The 24466-nt window shown below is 40.2% G+C and overlaps 1 protein-coding gene across 1 annotated transcript in view; it reads left to right on the forward strand.

Moving 5' to 3' along the window:
* The window catches only part of HS6ST3 (heparan sulfate 6-O-sulfotransferase 3), a 271228-nt gene extending 253779 nt beyond the window's left edge, over positions 1-17449 (forward strand). Inside the window, exon 2 of the mRNA XM_021530300.3 lies at positions 11584-17449. Coding sequence (XP_021385975.1) covers positions 11584-12289 — 706 coding nt within the window. The 3' untranslated portion in view covers positions 12290-17449. The remainder of the gene's footprint in view (positions 1-11583) is intronic.
* The last annotated feature ends 7017 nt before the right edge of the window (positions 17450-24466 follow it).

Genomic DNA, 24466 nt, shown 5'->3' on the forward strand with positions numbered 1-24466 from the left:
CCAGTTACAAATGAACACTGGTGATGCTGGTGCTGCAAGTGTTATCTAACGAGAGAATAAAATGGGATAGCAACAGCTCCTTCAAAAAACAGGAAGAGGATGAAAATAAACATTGTAGTTGCATTTAAAATAACTAATTTTGCTTTGTTTTAGATCTAACAAAATCTGACTGAAGAAATGTAAATGTCAGAAGATTTAAGGATCTGGCTACATTTGATTTGTTTTTTCAGGGGCTCTTTGAAATGGAATTTTACCAACCAAGTGTATTCCTGCAGGCAGCCATGACTCTTTTAATAACAGGTCTCTTATAATTCTGCATGAAAGTATACAGGGATTTTTTTCCCTTTAGGACCATTACGAAAAGCCTTATGTTGTTTAAGTTATTGGATAGGGAGGAGCTCTGTTTCCCACCTTTCTCTTCGAGCTGGAGGAGTGCTTGGTCACCCAGGCAGTGACACCATGAGAATCCCCCTGAAACAGGGATTTCCTTTTTGGCAGCTGCTGAGACTCTGCAACCTGATTGTGAGGAGGGTTTTATGGTTTGTCCTGTGTGCACAAGGGATATTTTATGAATTCTGTAATGCTAAGCTGTTATCCGTGCCTATAGGTATCAGACTTCTTCTGGAGAATCTCTTCCCAAACAGGTTTTCTGTAACCCTTTAAGGCTATATTGGCAAAACAAGCTCAAACTGCAGGTCCCTTGTGCAACACTCTCTTCAAGTTTGCTCTTCTCTTGGCCCCTGTCTGTCATCACCTTCCTTTTCCCTGGCCAGTTCTTGTTTTCTGCTGCCACTTCCTGCTGTGGGCCATCCCCTTGGTTTCCCCTGTACCTGTAACATCTTCCCGAAAAAGGCAAGTTCAGAGCTCCCTCCCCAGGCTGGGGCTAGAGGCAGCTCAGGGAGGAGGTGGGTAGGATAGCAGTGCAAATGCACCCTTATTTCATGTTCCCTTCTGTGCAGTGACCTGGCAAAGGCAGAGAAAAGAAAAGAACAATTTTGAGTAAAGAAGTCACGTGTACCTCAGTTTTACATGGTTCTTTTGAGACACAGCAACCACCTGTGCACAATAGTGACCAGGTAGAATGGGGGTGATGTGAGCAATGGATCCCTCCTTTGCCAGTCCTCACCACAAAAGATTTCTTATTCTCCCCAGCACAAATGCCTTGCATATTTTTAAAGAATCTTCTCAAGACATCTATTGCTTTTGAATGGTATTTCCTCCTGCAGATGCTCACACCCTGTTTCTTAAGAGGTACAAAGGTTGTTTTATGTGTGCGCTTGATAGAACAATGCAGTTCCCATTGTTTGAATTATTATTGCATTTTGCATTTGTATTTCTTTCAGCCAGGTTCTTGCTACTTTACTCCTTTTAGCAATTTAAGGAATACTTAGAACAACTGAGCTTGATATAATTTAGACAAACAACAAAAATCACTGGAGGAAAATTTGTTGGATTTGTGTCTCATCAAGAAATGATTTACAATTTGTGTCGAGCTTGTTTTTCCATCAAATCACCTCATCTATCCATTTCTATTCCAGACTATTTCTCTCTGAAACAAATTGTCATTTCCCCATCTTTAACCAACCTCTGTATTCTCACATGCACCAAAGCTGGGCCCACCAGCCTCTGGGATGTGACATGGAAATCCAGCATCCATCTCTGATAGCAGAATGGAAATTTACCGTCAATAAAGTATTTTATAGACCAGCGTGTGCAAAGTATATTATACAAGGCAGAAAGCATGAGGCTGAGCATAAGAATTTTCTGGTGAACAAGAAGCTGGTAGCAAAACAGGATGTGCTGAAAGAGGGACTTAAAGTTATCCATGAATTTCCACAAGGCTAGTCTTAACTCTGACCCTATTCCATGTTTCCATTAATGATGTTGTCACTAAAAGCTTAAGTATATTAATGGTATTTGCTTAATGACATTGAAGATTTAAAAAAAAAATAGAGGAAATGAAGTTTGGTGGTGCAAAGTGCATGGTTCATGCATCTGAAGCTGGCAGAAACAGCTGTCCTCTATCAACTGAGTGCTTACCAGCCAAAACAGGGAGTCTTCATATTCATAGAGTCACAGAATGGTTTGTGTTGGAAGGGACCTAAAAGACCATCAAGTTCCAACCCCCCTGCCATGGGCAGGGACCATCTGAGCCAGTGACACAGTATGAGTTCCCAGAGTCACATGGCCCCGTAAAAAAAAATAAAATGCAATGTGCGGGTGTATCAGAGAATACGTTACCAGTGGAGGTAAGAAATGTTTATTGTACAAGACACCTCTAAAGCCTTGCGTGAAATTTCCTCAATTCTAGCCATGTATAGTAAAATTTGAAGTGTGCAAGTTCAAATGCCAGGAAAGGACTGCTATGATGAACAAAACCTGGAACAAATCTCAGGAGCTCTTTACTTTTATAAGCCCCCTATCAAAAGCTAGCATGAAAAGCTGAGATTGTTAGAAAACTCAGTAAAAAGATCTAAGCATGACCCAAGGGTTTTGGGGACTGCAGTTTGATCACTTACAACTTTTCCTATCAGAGGAGACAATAAAAAGTAGTTCAGCTTTGTAAATTGAAAGTTGAGAGGTGTGATTGCTCTCTGATCTTCAGCTTAAGTGCTATTTCTTCTTCTCTGATGTTACATTTATAAATCTCCTTTATGTATTTGCAGTGTTGACTCAAGAACAACTGGATCTAAGTAGACCAAGACCAGGTTTTGTCTGGGAATAAGATTTGTGCTCCTAACTATAAGAAGCAACCTTCACAAGATATTTTCAGTAGGAGCAATGGCATGAAAAGGATATTTCACAAGCAGTTAGGAAAGGGATAATTGAGTGCTGTTATCTGTGCTGGCAGGGTAGGTAGGGCACTGTGATGTCTCTGAGAGCTTTTTTTCCTAAACAAATCAAAAACTTTCTTCGTATCTGCTCATATTACTCACTATTTTCTTCACTGCCAGTGAGGCTGAGCTTCCCTACATGTTTAAATGTAGAGTAAAATGCCCAACCTTATGCTCTGTGTTGGAAAATGTATGCCTAAATCCTGAAGGCAACACACAGGAAAAGCCTATATTAGCTCAGAGGGCTAACACATATTCATATGCTTTTCATGTGCATTTTCTAATATACTGGGATTAAAACCATGGGTAACTACATCATTTCACTAGCCTAGGAGCTGCTCAAGATCCAGACTTGATACTTGTGAACAGAATTCATTTCTTTAGGGACATGTGGCTGCACTGTCCTCTCCAATTCCTGGAGACTCTATATTTAATAACATGTCATTGAAATAAGTACTCATGAAGCTGCTCAGTAATTCAGGGTGTGCTGGTTTGGAGTGTTATAGGCCTAGTTAAAATGTTACTTTAAAAAACCCACAATCTTTTAAAAGAGACCAAAAATCTACTGTTCCTAGGGTGGCCGCGAAAGAACAAGGGAGTTGTCGAGCTGGTTCGTGCTTGCTGTGTTGTCTGACAGGACTGTACACTTGGTGACACCAGGCTTTCTGCTGTCATTCAGAATCCCAGAGCCCCAGGGGTGGGAAGGGACTTCAGGAGAAGTCCAACCTCCGTCTCAGAGCAGGGCCACCACTGAGCATAGCTGGGGTTGCTCAGAGCTCTGTCCAGTTGGATCTTCAAAATCTCAGAGAGTGGAGGATGCAGAGCTGCTACTGACAAAACTTTCCAATGCTTAATTATTCTGATCATGAAAATGGTTTTCCTTTTATTCTCACATTTTTCAGTTTATTACTATTGTCCCTCAGCTATTCTGCCATGCACAAGAGTGAAAGGCCTTGCTTTATCTTCTCACTGGCTTCTTCTTAGGTGCTGAAAGGTGGCTGTTTGATTTCCACCTAATGCCTTAGACATACCTTTGGTATACATCATTAAAATCTGCATCCTAACAAACTTATATTCTCCTATGCCAAGAAAAAAATTCTCAGTACTCTCACTATCCTTTTGCAGCAGTAGGTCCCAAGATACACTTTCACTGATAATTTTGAAGGGCTTGTGGCAATGTGATATGTCAGGAATGTGATTAATATTGTCATGATTGTTCATTACTTTAAAAAAGTACAACATCACATGTCCTAAGTATAAAAGCAGACCACATTTAAAAAAGAAATTGTCATTTTGCATAGTCTGAGGCCAGTTGTCTTCATTTCTGAAGTATTTAAGAAATAAAAAAAATTAGCATCTCCACAAATATAAATTTTCACTATTGTTTTCAGTACAGATGTAATGCTGGATTTTGAACCTAACCCTTCTTCTGCATTATATGAATCTATGAACCAGTGCTATGTTAAAACAGCTTACCTAATATCTCATTCTTTTCATATCTTTGCATAGCTCTATGCCATTATTGAACTTGTTCTAGCTTTACATCAAGGAGAATTGGACTCTTTAGGTAGAAAAAATCCTAATGTTGTATGTGTAGCATTTGTATTGCCAAAGGTTCACTCCCTTTTTTTTATCCTTCTGGATTACTGTAAATCACCACTGTTAAAAGTTGCTTGATGTCAAAGAGTGAGTGATCTCTAAAGGCACTCGTCATCTGTCATTCTTTAATCAGGTGTAGGACATTAATCTTCTGATCAACAACTGTGCAAAAAAAAAAACCCCAAAACCAGTGCTATAAAGCTTTAGTGAGATTTTTCTGATGGCATGGATACAGAATTTAATCTGATATTTCAGAGTATATTTTTAAAGAAAAAAGGGCCTGCAATGTCTAAACAGAAAAGTTGGGAGTTTTGTGATGAAAGCTGTGAGTTACTGTAAAAGAAACTGAAGTTAGTGACAGGGAGTATTCCTCCTAACATGCAAGGAAATATAAGATTTCCCATTTCTTAAGTGCTTTCCAGTGCCCAATCGCCACATTTCTCTTGCCTGTAACAGTCTGTGTCATCACAAATTACTTCCCAAGCGACTGCCTTTTCTTACCAGAACCAGAAATACAATCCCAGCTGTCAGACTCCCAGCCCTCCCTCTGTCACACTGATATACTGATGTTTCAGCAAGGACAACAAAGTTATAATAGACTATTTTTCTAACTGCTGGATTGGAGGTTTGTATGAAACAATACAGAACTTGCTTAAAAACTTTGCTTTGCTTTGGGGAATGCTCCAACTCTATAAGCATGTTTAGAAAGAGACATTATACCATGACTGGTAGATGCATTATAGGTACAAAGAGTTGTGAAATCGAGGTTCTCTGTGGTTATGTCTCCTTCATTACAAAATGTTATGTTAGTGGTTAGTTTTTGATGTTGGCCTGAACTTTGCATTCTATGAATACATCCCTTCAGGCAAAAACCCTTTGGCTCCAAGTGCAGGGTTCACCTTGCAGATAGAGACACCTGTACAACACAGACACCTCCAGGTCAGCAATTAAGCTTCCTCTGTGGCCAAGGTACACGGTGTGAGGCAGAGGGAGCCTCTAAAGGGATGCAGCTCATGCCAAAGGTGGCCCCTGCCATGGCCAGACACACATCACTGCCTGTGCTGAGCAGCTCCCTGCTGGTTTCAGAGCTTGCCTTGATGCATAGCTCATATGTGGACCACTGCAATTAGGTGTCCTACCCTGAAAGCAGCATCCAGTCCCTTCTCTGAGCAGGCATGTCATCTGGATTTAGCTGCTCTTTATGCCAGGTTTAACCAACAGAGACTTGTGGCCAACTCAGAAATAGGAAACAATGGCCAGTTTTTAGTCCAGTTGGATTCAGAGCCATGGGACAAAATCTAGATGGAATAATGAGGCACATATAAAATGTTGTAGTTTTATATGTCAAAATTAAAGTTGGGATTTTTTTATTTTTCTTTTGTTTAACTATGCTAAGTTCTCCTTTAATGTGGAGTGCCTATAGAATATTACAGCCACTGTTTTAAGTGAAGTGCTCATCACCCCAGATAAATGCAGAAGTGGTGAGTGCTCAGATCCTCTGAGAAAACCGCTAATTAAATGCTTTTGCTACATGCTGAGCAGGTGATGCATGTGGTAAGAGTAGATAAACCTTCACTTTTTAATGCTGGTGTCTGTTCTTTCAGTAACAGACTTGTAAAGAAACCCATGAAAACCTGAAAGGACAGATAATAATATTAAGCTCACAAACTTATGTAAAGGATTTCTTAGAAAACCATTCCATCATAGTGTCTAGCATCGTGTGACAGACACTAAGCTTAAGAAGCCTATGTGCTCCTGCTATTATCTTTGCAGAAGTTTGTGGGACAGCTAGGGTTTATCTGTCTGGCTTGGTGGCTGAGCTGTATGATGTTTCCTGCAGACAGATGGACATGCATATATTTCATGCACTGTTTCATAGATTTTCGTTACCGTGCCATTGTTCTGGATAAGTTTACAGTCTGTTCTTGTTATTTTGAGCAGCTTATCTGTAAATTAAACACACCATGGATGCAGAGACACTCTGCCCAGAAATGCTGCCAGCCTCATGCTGATACACTAGAGTGACTTTGACCAGTTCAGATCAGCCTGACAATGTTTCTTTGCTTTCTGCCTTCCCCAGTCATTCCTGTTGCATGTTCTTATTCCCTAATTGTATGTGTGCTGCATTATATTTACCTTTGTTTCATTTGTTTACCCTCTTCCTTTCACTATTACCCATATTGACGATACTTTGCCCAAAGAGAGGTTAGTGATTGTGGGCTAACTCTTACAGACTGTGAGAATTTGGGCTTCAGGATAAAACCTGGAACAAAAACTAAAGCTTTTGTTCACATAATGTTGATCCTACTTAACCTTCGTCTTGCCACAGGCTCCATTGTGGAAGTGTGCAGAAGTGTGCTGACAGGATGGCTTTTGGTGGGTATTTCACACCTTTCCTCAGGAGCACACTCACTTCCACAATTAAAGCTACTAACTTATCTCCACTTGGGACATAAACTTGACCAGGGCTTTTATTTTCCTTTCTACCAGGAAGAAGCAAAAGGTGGATAGTTTTATGCTACGCCTGGATTTTTTCAGTCACTTGGGCTTTTCTTTCTTCCGTCTGCTAGTGTTTTCCAAAATATTCTCTGGTTACTCTTTTCCTCCACCTCAAATATTCTTCTGTCTCTGCATCCGCTGTCATGAGCATGCTGTTCTCCTTTTATGAAGACGCCATTCATCCTTCTTGCCCAGGAGGCCCTATAGGATGTTTCTGTTCTCAGTGTGCAGTGATCCTTCACGTATTTAGTAAATCTCCCTCAGCTGGGACATCTGTTCCATGGTGATAGAAGAGGCAAAATGCCCTGGTTTGGGATCACTTCTGCTTATAGCAGACTCTGCTCCTCTGAAATTAATTTCTAAACCAGTGCAATACTATTGAAGGATTAATGTAAGATTAGAGTATTTATATTAAAATATCTTATAATGTGGAAGGAATACATGTTCTTATGTTATAACTAGAAGCTCATTTTATCTGTTCTTTTAATTAAAGGTTTTCTTTGCCTAATGCTAATGAAGAGATTGGATTTCATGCAAGTAGGACTAGAGCCTTAGGAATTACCAAGTACTTCATAATTCTAGTGTAAATAACAGTGTGCAGCCCACACTTCACACTGGTGTTTGTTTGAGCCCTTGCATGAATCATCAGGCCCTTGCCGTGATCATCACTTGTCCAAAAATCATCTATCCCATAGTGACAACTTCAATAATCCATTAGTTTCAGTACATCATGCTCAAAAGGAGATTGCTTAATTTGGGGAAGCTGCATGAAGTTTCCTTTCAGGAGGAGCTAATACTGCAGCTAGTGGGCTAATGTTTGAAATGTTCTTACATGTCTGTGTTTGTAGAGACAGTCACAAGATACATTGGCAAACTCACACCTATGCATTTACTGACATTTTTCTGTCATTGACATAAATATTGATTACATAAACATATTACATAGCTATAACTTGTATGGGTTTTAAATAATTTGGAATATTTTCTGAAAAATATCTTCTCCCTGACATACCAGCATATTCTTTTTGGCTAGCCTTTAAGCACTGAGGGTACCTGTGGCAGTAGTTTCAGCAATCGATGATGGGAGTCTATAAAAATAAAGCCAAGAAGTCTGTGATGAATTTGCTTTGACAAACAGGATAACAGAAGTCATTACTTAATTCTTTGCTCAGTATTTAGCACAGTGGGTAGCCATTGAATTTAACATAGCTGTAAGTCTGTGTGAGCATGGGTGATGCAAGAGGGTAATTTACACCAATAAGAACAAGTGCACATCTGTATTCAGAGTGGCTCAAGCATATTCAGTATTTAGCTAACTTTATGCTATTTTACTGAGCAGTGAAGAAAGGCCATATCCTGTTTTGTATTTTTAACTTGCTTCTTGTCTTTATTATGAGCTGACTCCCCAGCTACTCCCAGTGTGATTGAATTGTATATGAGGCACTGAGGCCTCCAAAATTCTTCTATAATTATTCCATAAATGTTTTCAAATTGTTTTCAACATTTGAAAACAATTTGAAAACAATTTTCTAAAATAATTTTAAAATTTATAGAATTTTCCAACTGAAACAAATGTCCATGGCATTAGTGTTTTTATTTATATCATTATTCTGGAGACGTGACACGCTTTTCCCTGAAAGGAAACTTTTGTGCACAACTTTAGTGTAGCATCCCCCCATCAAGGGGTAGCATGTAACAGTGTCATCTGGACAGTGTCCAGGATTAGGTGGAAAAAATCTTAAGGTCTTCCAACCACAGATTGATTAAAAGGGTGACAGAGGGTCACAGCCAGAAGGTTAATCAGAATGTTTAAACTGTGAATGCAGTGTAAGTTTTCAGCCCCTCAGAAACAAAATGTATGTCAAGCTGCTGTTAAAGGTTGTCTGCCACATGAAAAAGCCATTCAGTGGATAACACAAGAAGGCAACTCCCTGGAAGCTGCAGAAACCAGCAGCAGATTTATCTGGGCAGTGAACACAGCTGCAGAAGTTAGGTAGTCACAAGGAGCAGCAGCAGCAGGCTGACGAAGGTTTCTGGCCCGGCATGCAGAAGGGAAGCTGCGGATGTTGACCAAAGTTGTACTGTTCTCATTTCCATGCATTTGCTTTGTACTCCTGTTTATTGCACATCAAACACATTTACATATCCAGGGATGAAAGGGAAATGATTGATGCAAAGGAGGTATTTTTGTTAATTGTTGTTGCTCTGAGTCATACCTGACTGGGGCTGCTGGAGATGGGTGAGGAAAGACAGAACTATTATTAGAGGTATAAATAACTGTCAAGAGCAACTTTTAAATCTGTCTGTTACCACTTGTTAACATCCAAAATTACCTGAAGAGAGGAAGAGCAGCAATACAAGGACTAAGCCAATGCCCCATCTTTGTTGACGTAGATATTTGCAACTGCCTCCGAGTCTTTGTCCATTTTTTCATCTCTTTGGTCATAATCCTATCAGTGCCTGCTGGATGTTGCAACAACAGCTTGTTATGCTCAGAGCTGATGGGTGTTTGAGAGTTGGGCTGTTTTATCTGCGAACTGTGAAATGTGTCGCCTTTTTTCCCTGTAAAATGGAAAGTAGTTCTTAATGTGCTCTCATACATGCAGTGTAGAGCCTAGATGAGATAAGCATCCAATCTGAGGAGAGAAAGCTGTGTCTGAAGTGGCCAAAGACTGGTTTTTCATAGTGGAACAATCCTGCAGAGCAGAAAGGAGGATTTCTGGTACTTCCTGCTCTGCAGGAGAAGAGGGATTTTAGAAATACCTGTCTATGAAGGTTTGTGTGATTCTTGAGTTCCCTGTTGATGGGGGTGGTGTAAGTAACTGAAGGGGACCAAAACAGGTGACATGCAGTTTGGCAGTTTGTGCATGTGTGGGCAGTGGTCAGAAACTCCAGACTCCAAATGATTCTGGAAATATCATTCTTCAAAGTGTCATCAAATGCTGACAGAAATCTTGGCTTCCAGTGCAAGTGATAGTGAAAATACATCCATGACACTCCCTAATTTAAATCCTTCCACATGTAAAACTTCTGCTGTGAAATAAGTATTGAAACAGCTGCATTAGATTGTAGCTCAGGAAATTACCCTGCAGCAGAACATAGTCCATAGTTCAGTCTCATAACCTTATTCTGGAAAATATAGGTTCTGTGGGTGGAAAATTCAGAATTAATAAGAATGAAGTATTCAGACCCGTTTCCCTTTGCTTTACCTGCACAGGGAAATATATCTGCATATCTAGCAGTATGTGGGGAAATAAATATTTTTATGATTAACCTAAGGTTCATGGAGATGGTGAATCTTTAGTGGCAGGAAGTGGGTGATACCTGAAAAAGCAAACTAATTGCCTTGGAGGTTGTTAAAAATGTTGAGATTTTTCATTTTACTGGAGTTTTTTCTTGTATGAGATGATACTTCCAAAATGTTGGTTTGTTTACAGGGTAGCTTGTCTTCAGCATGCTTGCTTCCTGCTTTCTTCCTTCATCTTTCTCTGCTTCTAGCTTAGTCTCTTCATCCTTCTCCAGGCTGAAGAAAAAGTACTGAGATCAGAAATTTCTTAAGAAATCTTAGGGCTCATGATTTATTAATGTGTAGTTTGCAGTAAGATGAGTCATGCAAACTCACAAGCCTATTTTTGTACCAGATCATGTGTTAATTTTAGTCATGAATCTTCTTTTGGTTATTCTAGCTGAGAGAAATCATAAGTATTTCAGTTTTGCTTTGTGTTTATGTTATCACCTTATAACTCAGGTGAGTTATTATTGAATAAAACATCCCTCAGTAAAAAATCCTCAATATATGATAGTTTCCTTAATACATATTTAATTGCAGTCCCTTTCAGATTGCCATAAATAGGACATACAAACTGAATTTAATAGCAAAAAGATGAACTGACAATTTGAACTCCATAGTTATTTTCTCTATTTCAGATCATGTATCTTGGTGTCTCTTTTGTATTCTTGACAGGTAGATGGAATAATAATAATCCTTACACCAACAAATGCTTTTGTACTATACAACTAATTTCAATCAAGCACTTGTCTAAAATTAAGTCATATTAATGGATTTTTGGTCTCTTATTATCTTCATTCCAACCCACTTAATAATAGGGTTTTTCTTAAGTAGGTGTCTCATGCCATTCTTCCACATGGTGTTATTTTTAGCACTTGCACCATCCGCATTAAATTGCTTCATCTTTTCTTAGGTTTTGCTCAAGTGCTTTAGAGATTATCATCCTGTGCATCTTGAGACATGTGTGTCTCAATCCAGAAGAGAAGTTGTGGGATTATTTCAATCACTTTTCACACAGTTTCTGATATTGCTGGCGGTTAATACTTCAATGTAGAGGGGAGCACACTTCAGTTAATTGGTTTCTATGTAAAGTAACTATCACTGAACACTTGATAGGGCAAAGTAATTCTGTTTTTTTGATAACTGCTTACTTTATTTCATCTCTCTCTCTCTCCCAATTTACCTTGTATTTTATTCACAGTATTTATGAAGATTTTAGAAAGAGTCTCAGAAAGAGTCACCTGAAGTGCCTACATCGCACTGGAAAAAGTGAAGGGTGTGGTGCCAGTATAATAGTTTTATTGGAGAATAAATAGGCAAATCTACTGAAATCTTAAAACTGTGTTTAATTATATGTTTCAGGAATTTCTATTACATCACTATGCTGAGGGATCCAGTGTCACGATACTTGAGTGAATGGAAACATGTCCAGAGGGGTGCGACGTGGAAAACTTCCCTTCATATGTGCGATGGAAGAAGCCCAACACCAGACGAGCTGCCTACTTGTTATGAAGGAGACGACTGGTCTGGAGTCAGCTTACAGGAATTCATGGATTGTAGCTACAACTTGGCCAGCAACCGCCAGGTGCGCATGCTGGCAGACCTCAGCCTGGTGGGCTGCTACAACCTGACTTTCATGAATGAGAGTGAGAGAAATATGATTCTTCTCCAAAGCGCCAAGAACAATCTGAAAAACATGGCCTTCTTTGGGCTGACGGAATTTCAGAGGAAAACACAGTATCTCTTTGAGAGGACATTCAACCTAAAATTCATTTCCCCGTTCACCCAATTCAACGTTACGCGGGCCTCAAATGTGGACATCGGCGAGGATGTGCGGCAACGGATAGAGGAGCTGAATTTCTTGGACATGCAGCTGTATGAATATGCAAAAGACCTGTTCCTGCAGCGCTTCCAGTACTCCAAGCAAGAGGAGCACCAGAAGAACCGGCTAAAGAGGCGAGAGGAGCGGCGACTGCTGCGGGAGCAGAGAGCTCACCAGTGGCCAAGGGAAGAGGCAGCAGAAGTAGCTGTTACTGAAGATTATAACAGTCAGGTTGCAAGGTGGTGATGCTCCTCCATCTTGCCTAACCGATGAGAGGATCAGATTGTTTGTGCAATGTGGCTACCTGGGAATTAGCCAAGGGAGACCTACTGCTTTGCTAAATGAGACCTCGTCTGACAACTCCCCCTCGTCTCAGTTTTTCTTGGTTTCTGCCAGTGAGAATGTATTTTTTTCTCAATAGGTATTGATTAGTGTTATTAAATGGCAGTAGAATAAGATTCCTGCCAGAAAAGACTTCCTTCAAAGGCCTAAGCTACGAGGATGGGTTGAAGAGACAGAGAGATTCTTTGCATTAACAGATGTACCCTGTACAATGTGAGCTACTAAAACTTGTGCAGGCATGAATGATAAATTGGGGAAAAATACCTGCTTGGTTTTTTTGTGACATGAGAGCTGGTTCATTTTGTACTGTTGTGCATAACTTTCTAGTGAATGAAATTAAGAAGGTGCACACATTGCCCTTCAAACATCTACATGCTGTGTTTTGATTAAGGGAAGAATTTGATTTGGTGATTGAAAAATACATAGGACGTGTTGAACTGGGGCACTTCTAGCTCTGTTCCAAAGGCCAGCAGTGAGAGATTGATTATAGGTGAGGTAGTGGAAGGGCTGGCTTATTTCCCTGCAGGTGCTGAGAGTACCGAGGCCGGCCAGGTAGGAATCATCCTTCTAAGTGTGTGTGGCAAAGGCAAGCTTTGAGAAATGAGGTCCACATGGCAGCTGAGCACACATCACAGAGATTATCTCGCTGGGGGCAATGAAATCTGCCTTCACAGTCACAAAAGGGGTCAAGCAAACTCCAGGGAAGAGGAAAGAGAGAGAAGGAAAAGCTTAAACATTAGTGTGACATTTTCCAGATTTGATGTAAAAGCCTGGAGATACATTGTCTGTGAAGGTAGGCAGGTTTATTATATTGTCTGCTAAAATACATTGATGATGAGTGCATACAGTTTAAATTGGTTTTCTCTCCAACTACAGTAGTGGCTAGAAAAAAATCAGCTTTCATTTTTATAGGATACATAATGGATATGTGGAAAGTCTTGATATTTATTACTCTATATGAGGATTCTTTGTAAATTTATTGTTTTCATGATGAAAGATCTGTATCTGTTTTTGTCTAGAAAATTATTCAATGGGTTCTTCCTCCATGTGTTCCATTCTTGTGGCTAAACTGCATCTGTTTATTCCAAGATTTTATGTTGTTCCATTCCTAATAGTGAAATTTTAAAAAGAGGGTCCTGTGTACCATAGGTCTTCTAAGAGTTTTTTCCCTTCTTCTTCTGGCATAAATGTAAAGCATTAGGAGGAAATTTCTCTAAGTGCCTCAACATGGCTGCTAAATCAAGATGCTGAAAGTATATTATTGCATGCATGAATGGCTTTTACCTTATAGATTTGCTAATTAGAAGTACTGGAGTACCTGATGTGGATTCACATTTCTCGCTTGTTTTCAAAATTCAAGGTTTCTATCCAGTTGGTTGAAAAAATAATGTGTTACAGAAAAAAGAGGCTCAATTTGAACATTTGTCCCTTCATTTCCAAGTTGGATTTTTTTTTGTGCATGCTGTGTCTTCTCTTCTTTTGACAATGCTATTGCTACTTTTCTATGCAGAATATCAAAAATATAGTCTAATGATCCTATTGAAAGTTAATGCACACAATGATACATTGAACATGAAATATCATAATAACATTAAGAAGTGAAGAGAGCTACCAGGATGATGCCTCATTATCAATGTAGTTCATTAACAATATGCTGCTTTACATCTGATTGTCATTGTCTTACTTTGGGATGAGAAGTGGCAGGTTTTGGTCACTAATACCCCTTCCACTCATAGTTCATGTACATATTCTCCTACCTCCACATTCAGAAGGGAAAAAGAAGATTGTTGTTCTCCTGTCTGAGCATGGGATGTCTGCTGTAGGGGAGAGTGGGGAGCTCCCTGGGTTCCTGGATGGTGCTGCTTGGATCCCCATTGCCTGAAAGAAGCGCCCCGATACCTTGCTCACATATGGACACCAACCTTCCAAGACTTAAATTGAAATATTTACAGCTGAGGTCTGAAGCTCACTCTGGGTGACCTGGCTGCAGGACGGTGGGGCCATGAAGAGCTAAGGCTCTCTGGCACTATTGCACCTTTAGCACAGTGCAGGTAATTCACAGTGATCTGACATCTTAGCTGCTGGCACCAGGGCTTTAGGCTGCGCTGGCCCTGGCCCTGTGGAGGGAAGAAGCTTTCTGGTCGGTGGCACAGGGATGATGGGAACTGTTGCATCTTCCCATTCCCATTGCCACATCTTGCTGGAGACCAAAGAGCATGAGAGGGGAAGGATGCTTTTGGCACCTGAGGCTCAGTCTCCAGGATTTGCTGATGCACTTCTTATTTCCATGAGCACAGGTAGTTCAGGGTGCTGGGGAGACCCTGAAGGGCAGGGGAGAAGCCAGCCATGTGGAAGGAAAGATGGAAGGCCAAATTCACATTAAGGAGCAAGGTAAGCAAGGAAGTAAGATAAATTCCAACTCATCTTTTGTTCTGTAGGGCATCCTTTTCTCTTCCTCCTAAGTGCAAAAAGAAGTTGTCCCTTCCTCACATAACTCTTTGCTCAGCAGGCCACCTCTCCATGCTGCTCACAGCAACTGGGCCCTATTTTTCATTTAGAAAATGCATTTTTTCTTTTCAAGGGAGAGGAGACAGTGCTGAGAAATACTTCCCTGGAGCCTCACCAGTGACTGTAAGTATCAGTTTCAGCTGTCTAAGCACACCAACTGTTCCCCAGACTGTTCTTTCTGCCTGATACAAAACAAAGCCTAATGAGGAAAATTGAAAACGTTTTCTAGGTGGTTTACATTAGCTTGAATAGTCTGGCAACATCTTAATGTGATGCCTAACCTTTTTCATCAGTCATTTCCCAAGAGTCAACCTGAAGAGCTGGTAATGTGCTGTGGCATGTATGTTAATAGGATTTTCCATAACGCTTCGGATTTAGTTAAAATTGAAGGTGGTTTCTTGAATTTTTTTTTCCTCTGGAGCCTATGTAATGGCCCTGGTTGTGCAGGAGTAGGTTTGTTGCTTTTGTTAGTTTGGGTTTTTTTTTTGGGTGGAGTGGGCAGTCATCAGCTAAGACATTGCCCAGAGCTCTGGGACTGAAGGACCTGGCACCTCCTTCCCTAGCTCCAGCTCCAGCTGGAGATCCAGCAAACTCACTGCACTAACAATCCTGATTTTCTTAGCAGAGTTTCCTATCACAGGACAAATAAAGCAGTTTGGAAACACCTTCTGGCTGACTTCTAAGACATAGAGCTGCAGCTTTTTTCCTCTTGGGCACCGTGCCTCAAATAATGTAATGCAAAAGCAAAGTAACGATCCTGCTTCATAACTCTGTTATTCCAGGTTTTCATTGCTCTGACAGCATAAACTTCAACATAATTACACTGGCCCATATAAGATCAGGAAGCAGCATGTTTCTTTCTAAAGCTTATCACAATAATGCTATAGGATTTCTGTCCATCTCTTTGGCATTATTTTGTTTCTTAAACAAGGCAATTTGGCTTCTTCTACTGTTGTGGTGAAACAAATCTCATTCTTTTGTAATGGAGATGTACTTGCTAATCTCTCCCATCACATTCCCAGTACTGCCTTTTCCAGTTATAATTCACTATAGGCTTGGAGTGGACAAAGAAACATGCTGTGTCATTAGAACTTGCTCCTGATAATTTGATATCTGGTCCAAGCACTCACTGGCCTTATGGTCTTATTAAGGAATGAAAATTTGTCCTCTCTTCCCCACTCACCAGTGCTGACAGTAAAAACCTTTTTCACCATCAAGAGAAAATAATCCCACTATTTCTGATGTTGGGTATTTTCCATTGCTGTTGTGTTAATAGTGAGGCTGTCATAGCCTTGCTAGGAACTCTACCCAATATACAGCAGTTTACTTGCTGTTCACTTAAAAGAGAAATACAGAAAAAAGTGATTGAAGTAAGATCCAGAGCCACACTTCATAACTGTATCATACCCATTCAACCAAATGGCAGGTCACATCACCTTTGTGTCTGGAGATGTTTCAGATTTGACATCCATGACTAAACCAAGATGTTTCTGAAGCTGGTCTTCTTGTTAGCACATTCTTCCTTTTGCCCTAGTGGGATGTGGTTTTCCATCTGCACTCTTGTATCAGTTATGAGCACTGCTGTTTTAAAACATATCTCACTTTTTCTTCCCTCTGTTGCTCTTTCCCTGATACATATGGAATTATTCTTTTTTTTTTTTTTTTTTTTTTTTTTTTTTTTTTTTTTCTGGTCTGGGATAAGGATTATTATCTTGTTTCCAGACTGGTGGGGAATACTATGTACAAGATGAACAATCACAATAAAGTCATTCAGCTGGAGTTGATGGCAATATCCTCTGTATGTGCGGGTTAAAAAAAAGTACACTCAAAAAAGCTACCCAGTTTTCACTGTAACACTTATTTCAGTTTGGTTCCTGTAATACTTTCTTTGTCTACATTTTGTGGAGGGAATTGGTTCCATGCCTGCAATGTCCTTGGCTTTCTCTTGTCATATCACTTGCTCTGTGATTTCAAATAAATGTTGGAAGAGAAGAAAAAAAAGATTTCCCATCAGTTGCCATATTTAAGATGAAAGAAAAAATTTATAAGTTGTAAATTACTTTATTCTTTAGGAACTTTCCTTCTGTTTATGTGCAATAATGTTTGTGAATTCTGCTACTGAGAGATTGTATTGTGAGTAATCATATATACTTCCATTCCTATTTAAAAGGTAGTTTGTAGACTTAGGGATTTTCATTGGCATAAAGCACAATTTAATGAATTATTTAATGTGTTTAACCATTGTGATGTCAAAAGCAATTGTTTTCATATATTTATTTGTTGGTGATTTTCTGTAAAATGATGCTCATTAAGAATCTGTTAAAAAAGAAGTTTTGTTGAATATTGTTGGGTCCATAAATTACTTATGAGAACAAATAAACATTGATTGTGTTTTTGAAACACTAAAGATTCTATCTTATCTACATAGCCATAAAAATTACTGAAAATGTTTCATGTCATATTAAAAATCTACTGTGTGTTTTTAACAAAATGTACATGGAGGAAAATCATATTACTGTAATTTATTATTTAATTAATTAAGGGTCCAATACCGAATCTTTTGCTTCCAACTGGACTTTGTTTCTGCTCCAACAGCACTGAGGATCAGTCCAAACTGTCAGGATAATCTCCTGAGCTCTGTGGGGAATAATGGGAAGCTGTAGTCTATTGCTGCACTGTTAGCCTTGTACTGCTGGTTTGCTCTTGAAGTCTACCTATATGAAAGCTGTGGGGTAGCCCTGTATGGTAGGGAGTGTTCTGACTCTCCAGAGTTTGCTGACGGTGATGAAAAGAATGTTTATGAGTAAGAATCATAAACCTTCATGTTGGGAAAGGCCAACAATATCTTGGTGAGGGTCTGTTACAAACCAGCCAACCAGGCTGAAGAGGCGGATAAAATATTCCATAAGCAGCTGGGGGAAGACTCACAAATGTTAGCATTTGCTCTTATGGAGGACTTGAACTTACCAGAGATCTTCTGTAAATACAATACACTGGAGAGGCAGCATGGAAGCGTTCTCTTCCTGGAGCAGAACTTCCTGATAGAGCTGGTGAGGGACCCAGACAGGGCCTCGCTGGAGGTGCTGTGTGTGAGCAGAGAAGGACTGGTGGGTGACGTGGTGGCTGGAGACTGTCCTGGGCACAACGATCATGAAGTGATAGTTTTAAATTCTTGAAGAAGTAAGATGTGAGTCAACAGAACTCTTACCTTGGGTCCGGAGGGAAGACTTTGGGCTGTTGTGGAGCCTGGTTGACAAAGTCCCTTGGGAAACAGTCCTGAAAGGCAAAGAAGTACAGGAAGGTTGGACATTCTTCAAGAAGGATGTTCTAAAGGCACAGGAGCAGACTGTCCCCATATTCTGAAAGTTGATTCAGCAGGGAAGAACCCCAGCCTATTTGAACAGAGAGCTTTGACTGGAACCTGGGGAAAAGTAGAGAACTTTAGAAAAAAAAGCAGGTGACTCAGGAGGACTATAAGGATATTGTGAGGTTACACAGGGAGAAAATTAGAAGGCTGAGAGCCTAGCTACAACCAAATCTGGCTACTGCCATAAAATACAATAAAAATGTTTCTCTAAGTACATTATCAATAAAATCCTTTATTGGATGTGGGTGAAAACAGTGATGAAGGATGAGGAAAAGGCTGAGGTACTTAAGAACAGTTGTTTTCAGGATATCCAGCCCCCTGAGCTGGGAGGCAGGGATCAGGAACAGAAGGTTGCCCCCATACTCCAAGGGAAAATGGTCAGCAGCCTGCTACACTCTCAGATACACAGAATTATGTGGGGCTGGGTGGGATCCACCTGAATGTACTGAGGGAGCTGGCAGAAGGACTCACGGAGCCACTTTCCATCATTTATCTGCAGTCCTGACTAACCAGGGAGGTCCTAGTTGACTGGAGGTTGACAACTGTGACATCCATCTACAAGGAGAGCTGGAAGAGGGATCTATAGGTCTGTCAGCCTGACCTCAGTGCCAGGGAAGGTCAAGGTGCACATCAACTCCAGTGCTATTTTACAGCATGTACAGGACAACCAAAGCATGAGGCCCAGCCAGCACGGGTTTGTGAAAGACAGGTCCTGTCTGACCAACCTGATCTCCTTTTATGAAAAAGTGACCCACACAGTGGATGAGGGAAAGGCTATGAACTAAAAATTAGGAAAAAATAACGTACAATTATGCATATGCCTTGCAACAGGACTGTGTTAGATAGTGTTTTGCAGCCCCTTTCCATGTCACCAATGAAATCCCTACTGCAACTAAACATTTTCCTGCCACTCATACCACTTGGAGGAAACAAAAGAGTTGGATAGCTTTGTAATCTCCAGATTTCTCCAAATTGTGTTGGTGCTATCTCACTGCTTGCTTGGTTCTTGATGTGAAACTAATTTAGTTCCTGGGAGACAGATGCCAGCCTCCATAAACCCACACCATTGTTTGAAACCAGACTCCCAGAAGCCACTGTCTGAGTGGACCCAAAGGCTGGATCCTGAGAGGGAAGGCAAGATGGCATGGGGAGTTCATACTACTGAGGAGCAATACAGACTGCTAAACAGAATAATCCAGTGCTGCTTATGGTGCCCTGGAGTTGTCCATCTGACCTTCAGCTGCTGCTCCAGAAGGCTACAGATGTCAGAATAGAGACTTTGTTATATATGCAAACCCAGTGCAGATGTCTCAGATACTTGCAGATCTCCAACTAACAGTGTCTCTCCTTGAAAGCTATGCTTAGAAGCCTAAACTTCTCTTGCAGGGTTTTTAGCATTTGGGTGTTTCACTTGAGACAAGTGATCTACAAACTGAAAGTCCATCATCTTCACCAGTTCTGAGCACAAAATTACATGTGCTGCAGGGTAGTGTGAGAGAAAATGAATGTTGCTGTGTTTCTGTGTCCTGCACTTTAGTAAGCGTAGTTATAAAGCAGGAGCAGCAAGATAATAAGTGAAATAAATATCTGTATTGCTGATAAATACTACTATATAGCCAAAGGAGAAATTGATTTTGCCACCAGGAGACAGATAATTTTTTTGCCACATACATGGTTACATCTCAAGAAGTACATCAGAATATTGTGCTGTTATGTGCAGTTTATGTCACAGTTAAAAGCAAGAGTAAGACTCAGCATTGCTGGGCAGTATTACATATGACTGAAGAAAGGCTGGGGTTTTTAAGATTTCATTCACATTTATTTCTGTTTTATCTCTAGATGCTACCCAAGGTGTGACACCTTTCAACATTTGCTAAGAAATTTGTGAGTATGCTGCTCACATTCTGAATAAAATTCAGAGCATGAGCAACTGAGATTAGATAATATGGAGATAAATCAATGACCTATAAATCTCACCATCCTGTAAGAGCCTAGAGTGATGTAAATGTGTAGCAGTGAGAGGACATAAGGGCTGCCCTTCTCAGACATGGAAGCTGCTGCAGGAATTTTTCCACTGGGTAAGCAGCTCACCATTTCATTGTGACACACATTGAATGAGACTCCTTTCACATAAGTAAAGATCAGCTGGCAGCCAATGTCCTCAGGCAACCCCTGGGGATCGCCCTATGGGTGATGGGGGCAAATGTACTTTTATCAGGCATGAGCATCTGGACTGCTTTGGACATTTATGATAGCTAAGAAGAGTCTCATCCCAGAAATGTGCCTTTTCCATCTCTCTTCATAGAAGGGGAAACAATCCCCAAATATACTTTTGAGAAGGTAGAACCTCAACTATGCCAAAGAATGATGGGGCAGCATTCACTTTCGAAAAGATTTTGCTTGGAATGGAATTAAGGCTTCCAAGTGGATAGGTCTAGAAACATTTGAAGATGCAACAAAGATCAGAGGGGGAGATTTAAGGACTGAGAAAAGATCTGGGGACCCTCTGTATAAAGGTGATGACAATAGTCACTGTAATGAGTGAGGTAGCAAAGAAATAGGAAATAAGAGGGGGAGGGGGGGATGGAGCAGCTTGTGAGCATGATACCCAAAGAGACAGCCACTGCAAAGGGCAAACAAGGATGTGAAGACCTTCAGAAAAATCTGCTTAGCTGTGCCTTCCTCTGGATCTCCTCCAGCAGGTCCACATCCTTCTTATGTTGGTGACCCCAGAACTGGATGCAACTCTCCAGGTGGGATCACATTAGAGTGGAGTAGAGAGGCAGACTCACATCCTGCTGGCCACACTGCTTTGATTCAGCTCAGGATATGGATATACTTTGTGAGCACATTGCTGACTCATGTTTAGCTTCTCATCCACCAGCCACCTCCAAGTCCTTCTCCTCAGGGCTTGTTCTCATCCATTCTCTGCCCAATCAGTATTTGTGCTTGGGATTGCTCCAATCCAGGTGCAGAACCTTACATCTGGCCTTGTTGAACTTCAGCAAAATAAACACTGCCAATACAGCATGAATGTTTGGGAAGACTTAAATGCTGCACAGCCCAGATATGGTCCTAGGGAGAAGTGAGATTTATGTGTGGTGTGTGTGTGTGCTTGTGCCTGCATCCTGTGTATGCAAACACCTGATGTCTGTCAAAATGCCACTGCTGGTCACTTATTTGGATTGATCTCTATATGCTGGGCACACATGCTTTGGATTTGAAGACAGAGATAGCCCAGCTATGCATCTGCTCTGGTTTTGAGGGGGTTTATTATGTAAGGCCTTCTTTGGCTCCTGATGTGCTTACACAAGCACTTTGTTTCCAAGATCTGGAAGATATCCCTTGCCTGCTCCAAGCCTGCTGCTCTCCATGCAAAGGAGACATGAACAGAACAGATGGATTGTATGGGAGCTACGGCCACCCTACTACCCCAGTAGTGAGTCATATGGTGACCAAGACTTTGGGTTGTGGATTCATCATTGACCATCAAAATTGCACAACCCTAAATTTACTCAGCTTTGTGTTTATGAGAATTAAGTGGCAAATAAATTGCAGTTTATGTAAGGTTTAGATAAACAATCACAGGATGTTTCATCTTCTACTTGGATCAACTGGGCAGCTAGCTCAGCAGAACATGAGCTGAATTTAAACTTTGCCTATGTCTGAGACAGGCTTGTCTTTGACAGATTTTATTTCAAAGATGCATCTTTATTTATGAACTCCAACCAGGATTTATCAGTCAACATTGTTTATGCTACATCTAAATCTATTTAAATAAATCACAAAATAGAATAACTGTCTGAAGGAATTAATATGTAGGAAATATGTTTTTCTGGTACTCCCAGGCAAAATATGCTCTCTTGTTGACTCATAATTGTCCCAGACTTGGGAAATATAGGTACTAGTACAGGTTGATTCATCTCCTGAAACATCTGCTTAAACCTAGACATACTAGTCTGTCTTTTTATTTCTGTATACTGTAAAAGAAGGTAAACTAAAGAAATCTAAAGCAGACTAATTGTATCTGTAGGCTCTAATTTATCTGCTATGATACCATGATCACTGGATGAACTGAAGCTTACAGTGACTTCTGTAACTGAGAAATCTGCCTGGCTCATCTGCCTCTGCCAATATCATCCCATGAACAAAACAATAAATATTTACTTTAAAAACAGTTTCTGGAAGAGTTCAACTATGGCCAAGGAGACCCACATCCTCTCTGATAGAGGTCTGAATGGCTTCTTGTAAATATATGTGTGTGTATATATATGTATATGTGCAGGAAAGCATGTTTGTCTAAATATGTATGTATGTATGTATTTATATATATATATATATATATGACAATCTGTTTCCTAGCTGCCAATCATTTTTAGAACTTCTTGAACTAAATTTAGCATCTTGGAATTTAAAGGGCTTTTCATGGATTTTTTTATCTTCTTTGAATTTACTCAGTTGCTCCTTGGATTTAAATATTAACTTCTAGTACTGTTTAGCTTAACTATGGTGAAAGTTTCATGAATACAACAGGAAACTACAGCACTTTTTGATTGCTTCAAGTTGTACACCTTCTAGGTTCATTGAAGGACACCTAGTTGTTAAATTTGGAGACATGCTGAGTTACAAGCCCCTTCTCATCTTCTTGAAGCTCCTGATTTTGTGATTCTTTGTATCTCTCTCCCCTCTTTCCATAGCAGGTGCAAGAGCATAAGACTTTTCAATAAGTCTCCATGTCTTTTATTATCCTGGTTGAGCTTGCCTGCTGCATTTCTTGTTCTCCTACATCTTTCTTTGGAGATGGAGTGACCACAGCTGCACACAGTACTAAATACACCAAAGATTCATATGAGGTGAATATGAGTGGTGTTTTAAGTGTTGTTTATTTTTATTTTCGTAATATTTCCTTGAATTCAGTTTTGTATTTTTTGGAGTCGTTCTGAGCACAAATCTGACATGTCCATAAAATTATATATTCCAACAGCAAGATCTCATTTCCAAGTATCAGTAGTCAACTCAGAACTCAGCACAGTGTATGGAAGTCAAAATTGGGTTTTTTCCCCCCAGGTGCCTCACTTTAAATTTATCTACGCTGAATTTCATTTGTCATTTTATTGCCGTCACTCTATGTCATCAGGGTCTTCTGCTATTCACACTCAGCCCTTGTCTTTAGTACCCTGAATAATTTAGCAGCTATTCTCCAGCACAAATTAGCATCCCTAGAGCTCATTCTGCAACCTGCCTAGGCAGCGGGGGAGCAGAACTCGAGGCAAGCTGATATAACATCCCAGTAGCAGATATAAAAGCTTCATTTGCCTTCCCAACCATTCTGATGAAAGTGCTGGGATGTGTGCTGCCATTCTGCTGCTCCCACCATGGAGCTGAAAAATCAGGTTTTATTAGTGTTGAAATTGCTTTTCACACAGGTCGCCATTAACAGAAAGGTATTGCTTTTGCATTCGTTCTTTTAGCAGAATGTCCTGTTTGAAAGGGTGTTGAATCCACTTTCTCATCTGTATTTCCACTTTATACAAAAACTTTTGAAGTTATATCTCTACTTCCCTATTTCACACACAAATTTTTAGCAAATGGAAATTTCTGTCTTTCCAGTGCATCAGCAACTCCTGTCTTATCTTGGTCTCCCTGCTGTAAGGCTATAAACAAAGGCATATTGAGTGAGCTGGCAGTGAAATTACAGAGAGATGAAAAGGTCAGAATCTTAAATCATAGATCAGATAAGACAAAGAATTTCAGATATCTCACAGCAAATAAAGTACGGAAAATGTGATGAACAGTGTATAACACAGCATGAAACCTTATGTAGAAAAATGTGAAGTACTATAAACTTCCTTTTCTGATTTCATTTGCTCCAACTGCCTTTAGAAATTATAGCAAAAATGCAGTGATAACCACATTATTATTTGCACACAGTAGGAAGCAAGGCCAAGCTACATGCAGAGATTGTCAATAAAGGGGGAGGCATTTTTACTACTGCAAAAATCTCATTAATTGTGTTTTGGTTTGGAAGCTCAAAAATCAAACTTTCCATCTAACAGATGCTAGAAAGGCACAATTATAATGGTTTAATGTTTTTATTTCAATAGGATGCAAGAAATCAGGCTTACTTAGTTCTCTGGTATCTGCAGTAGAATGCTTAAGTGAGAACGTACCTGCTCTAGAAGCCATAAGAATGGGGTCAGCCACAA

The sequence above is a fragment of the Lonchura striata genome, chromosome 2, assembly GCF_046129695.1.
Source record: "Lonchura striata isolate bLonStr1 chromosome 2, bLonStr1.mat, whole genome shotgun sequence".
NCBI lineage: Eukaryota > Metazoa > Chordata > Aves > Passeriformes > Estrildidae > Lonchura > Lonchura striata.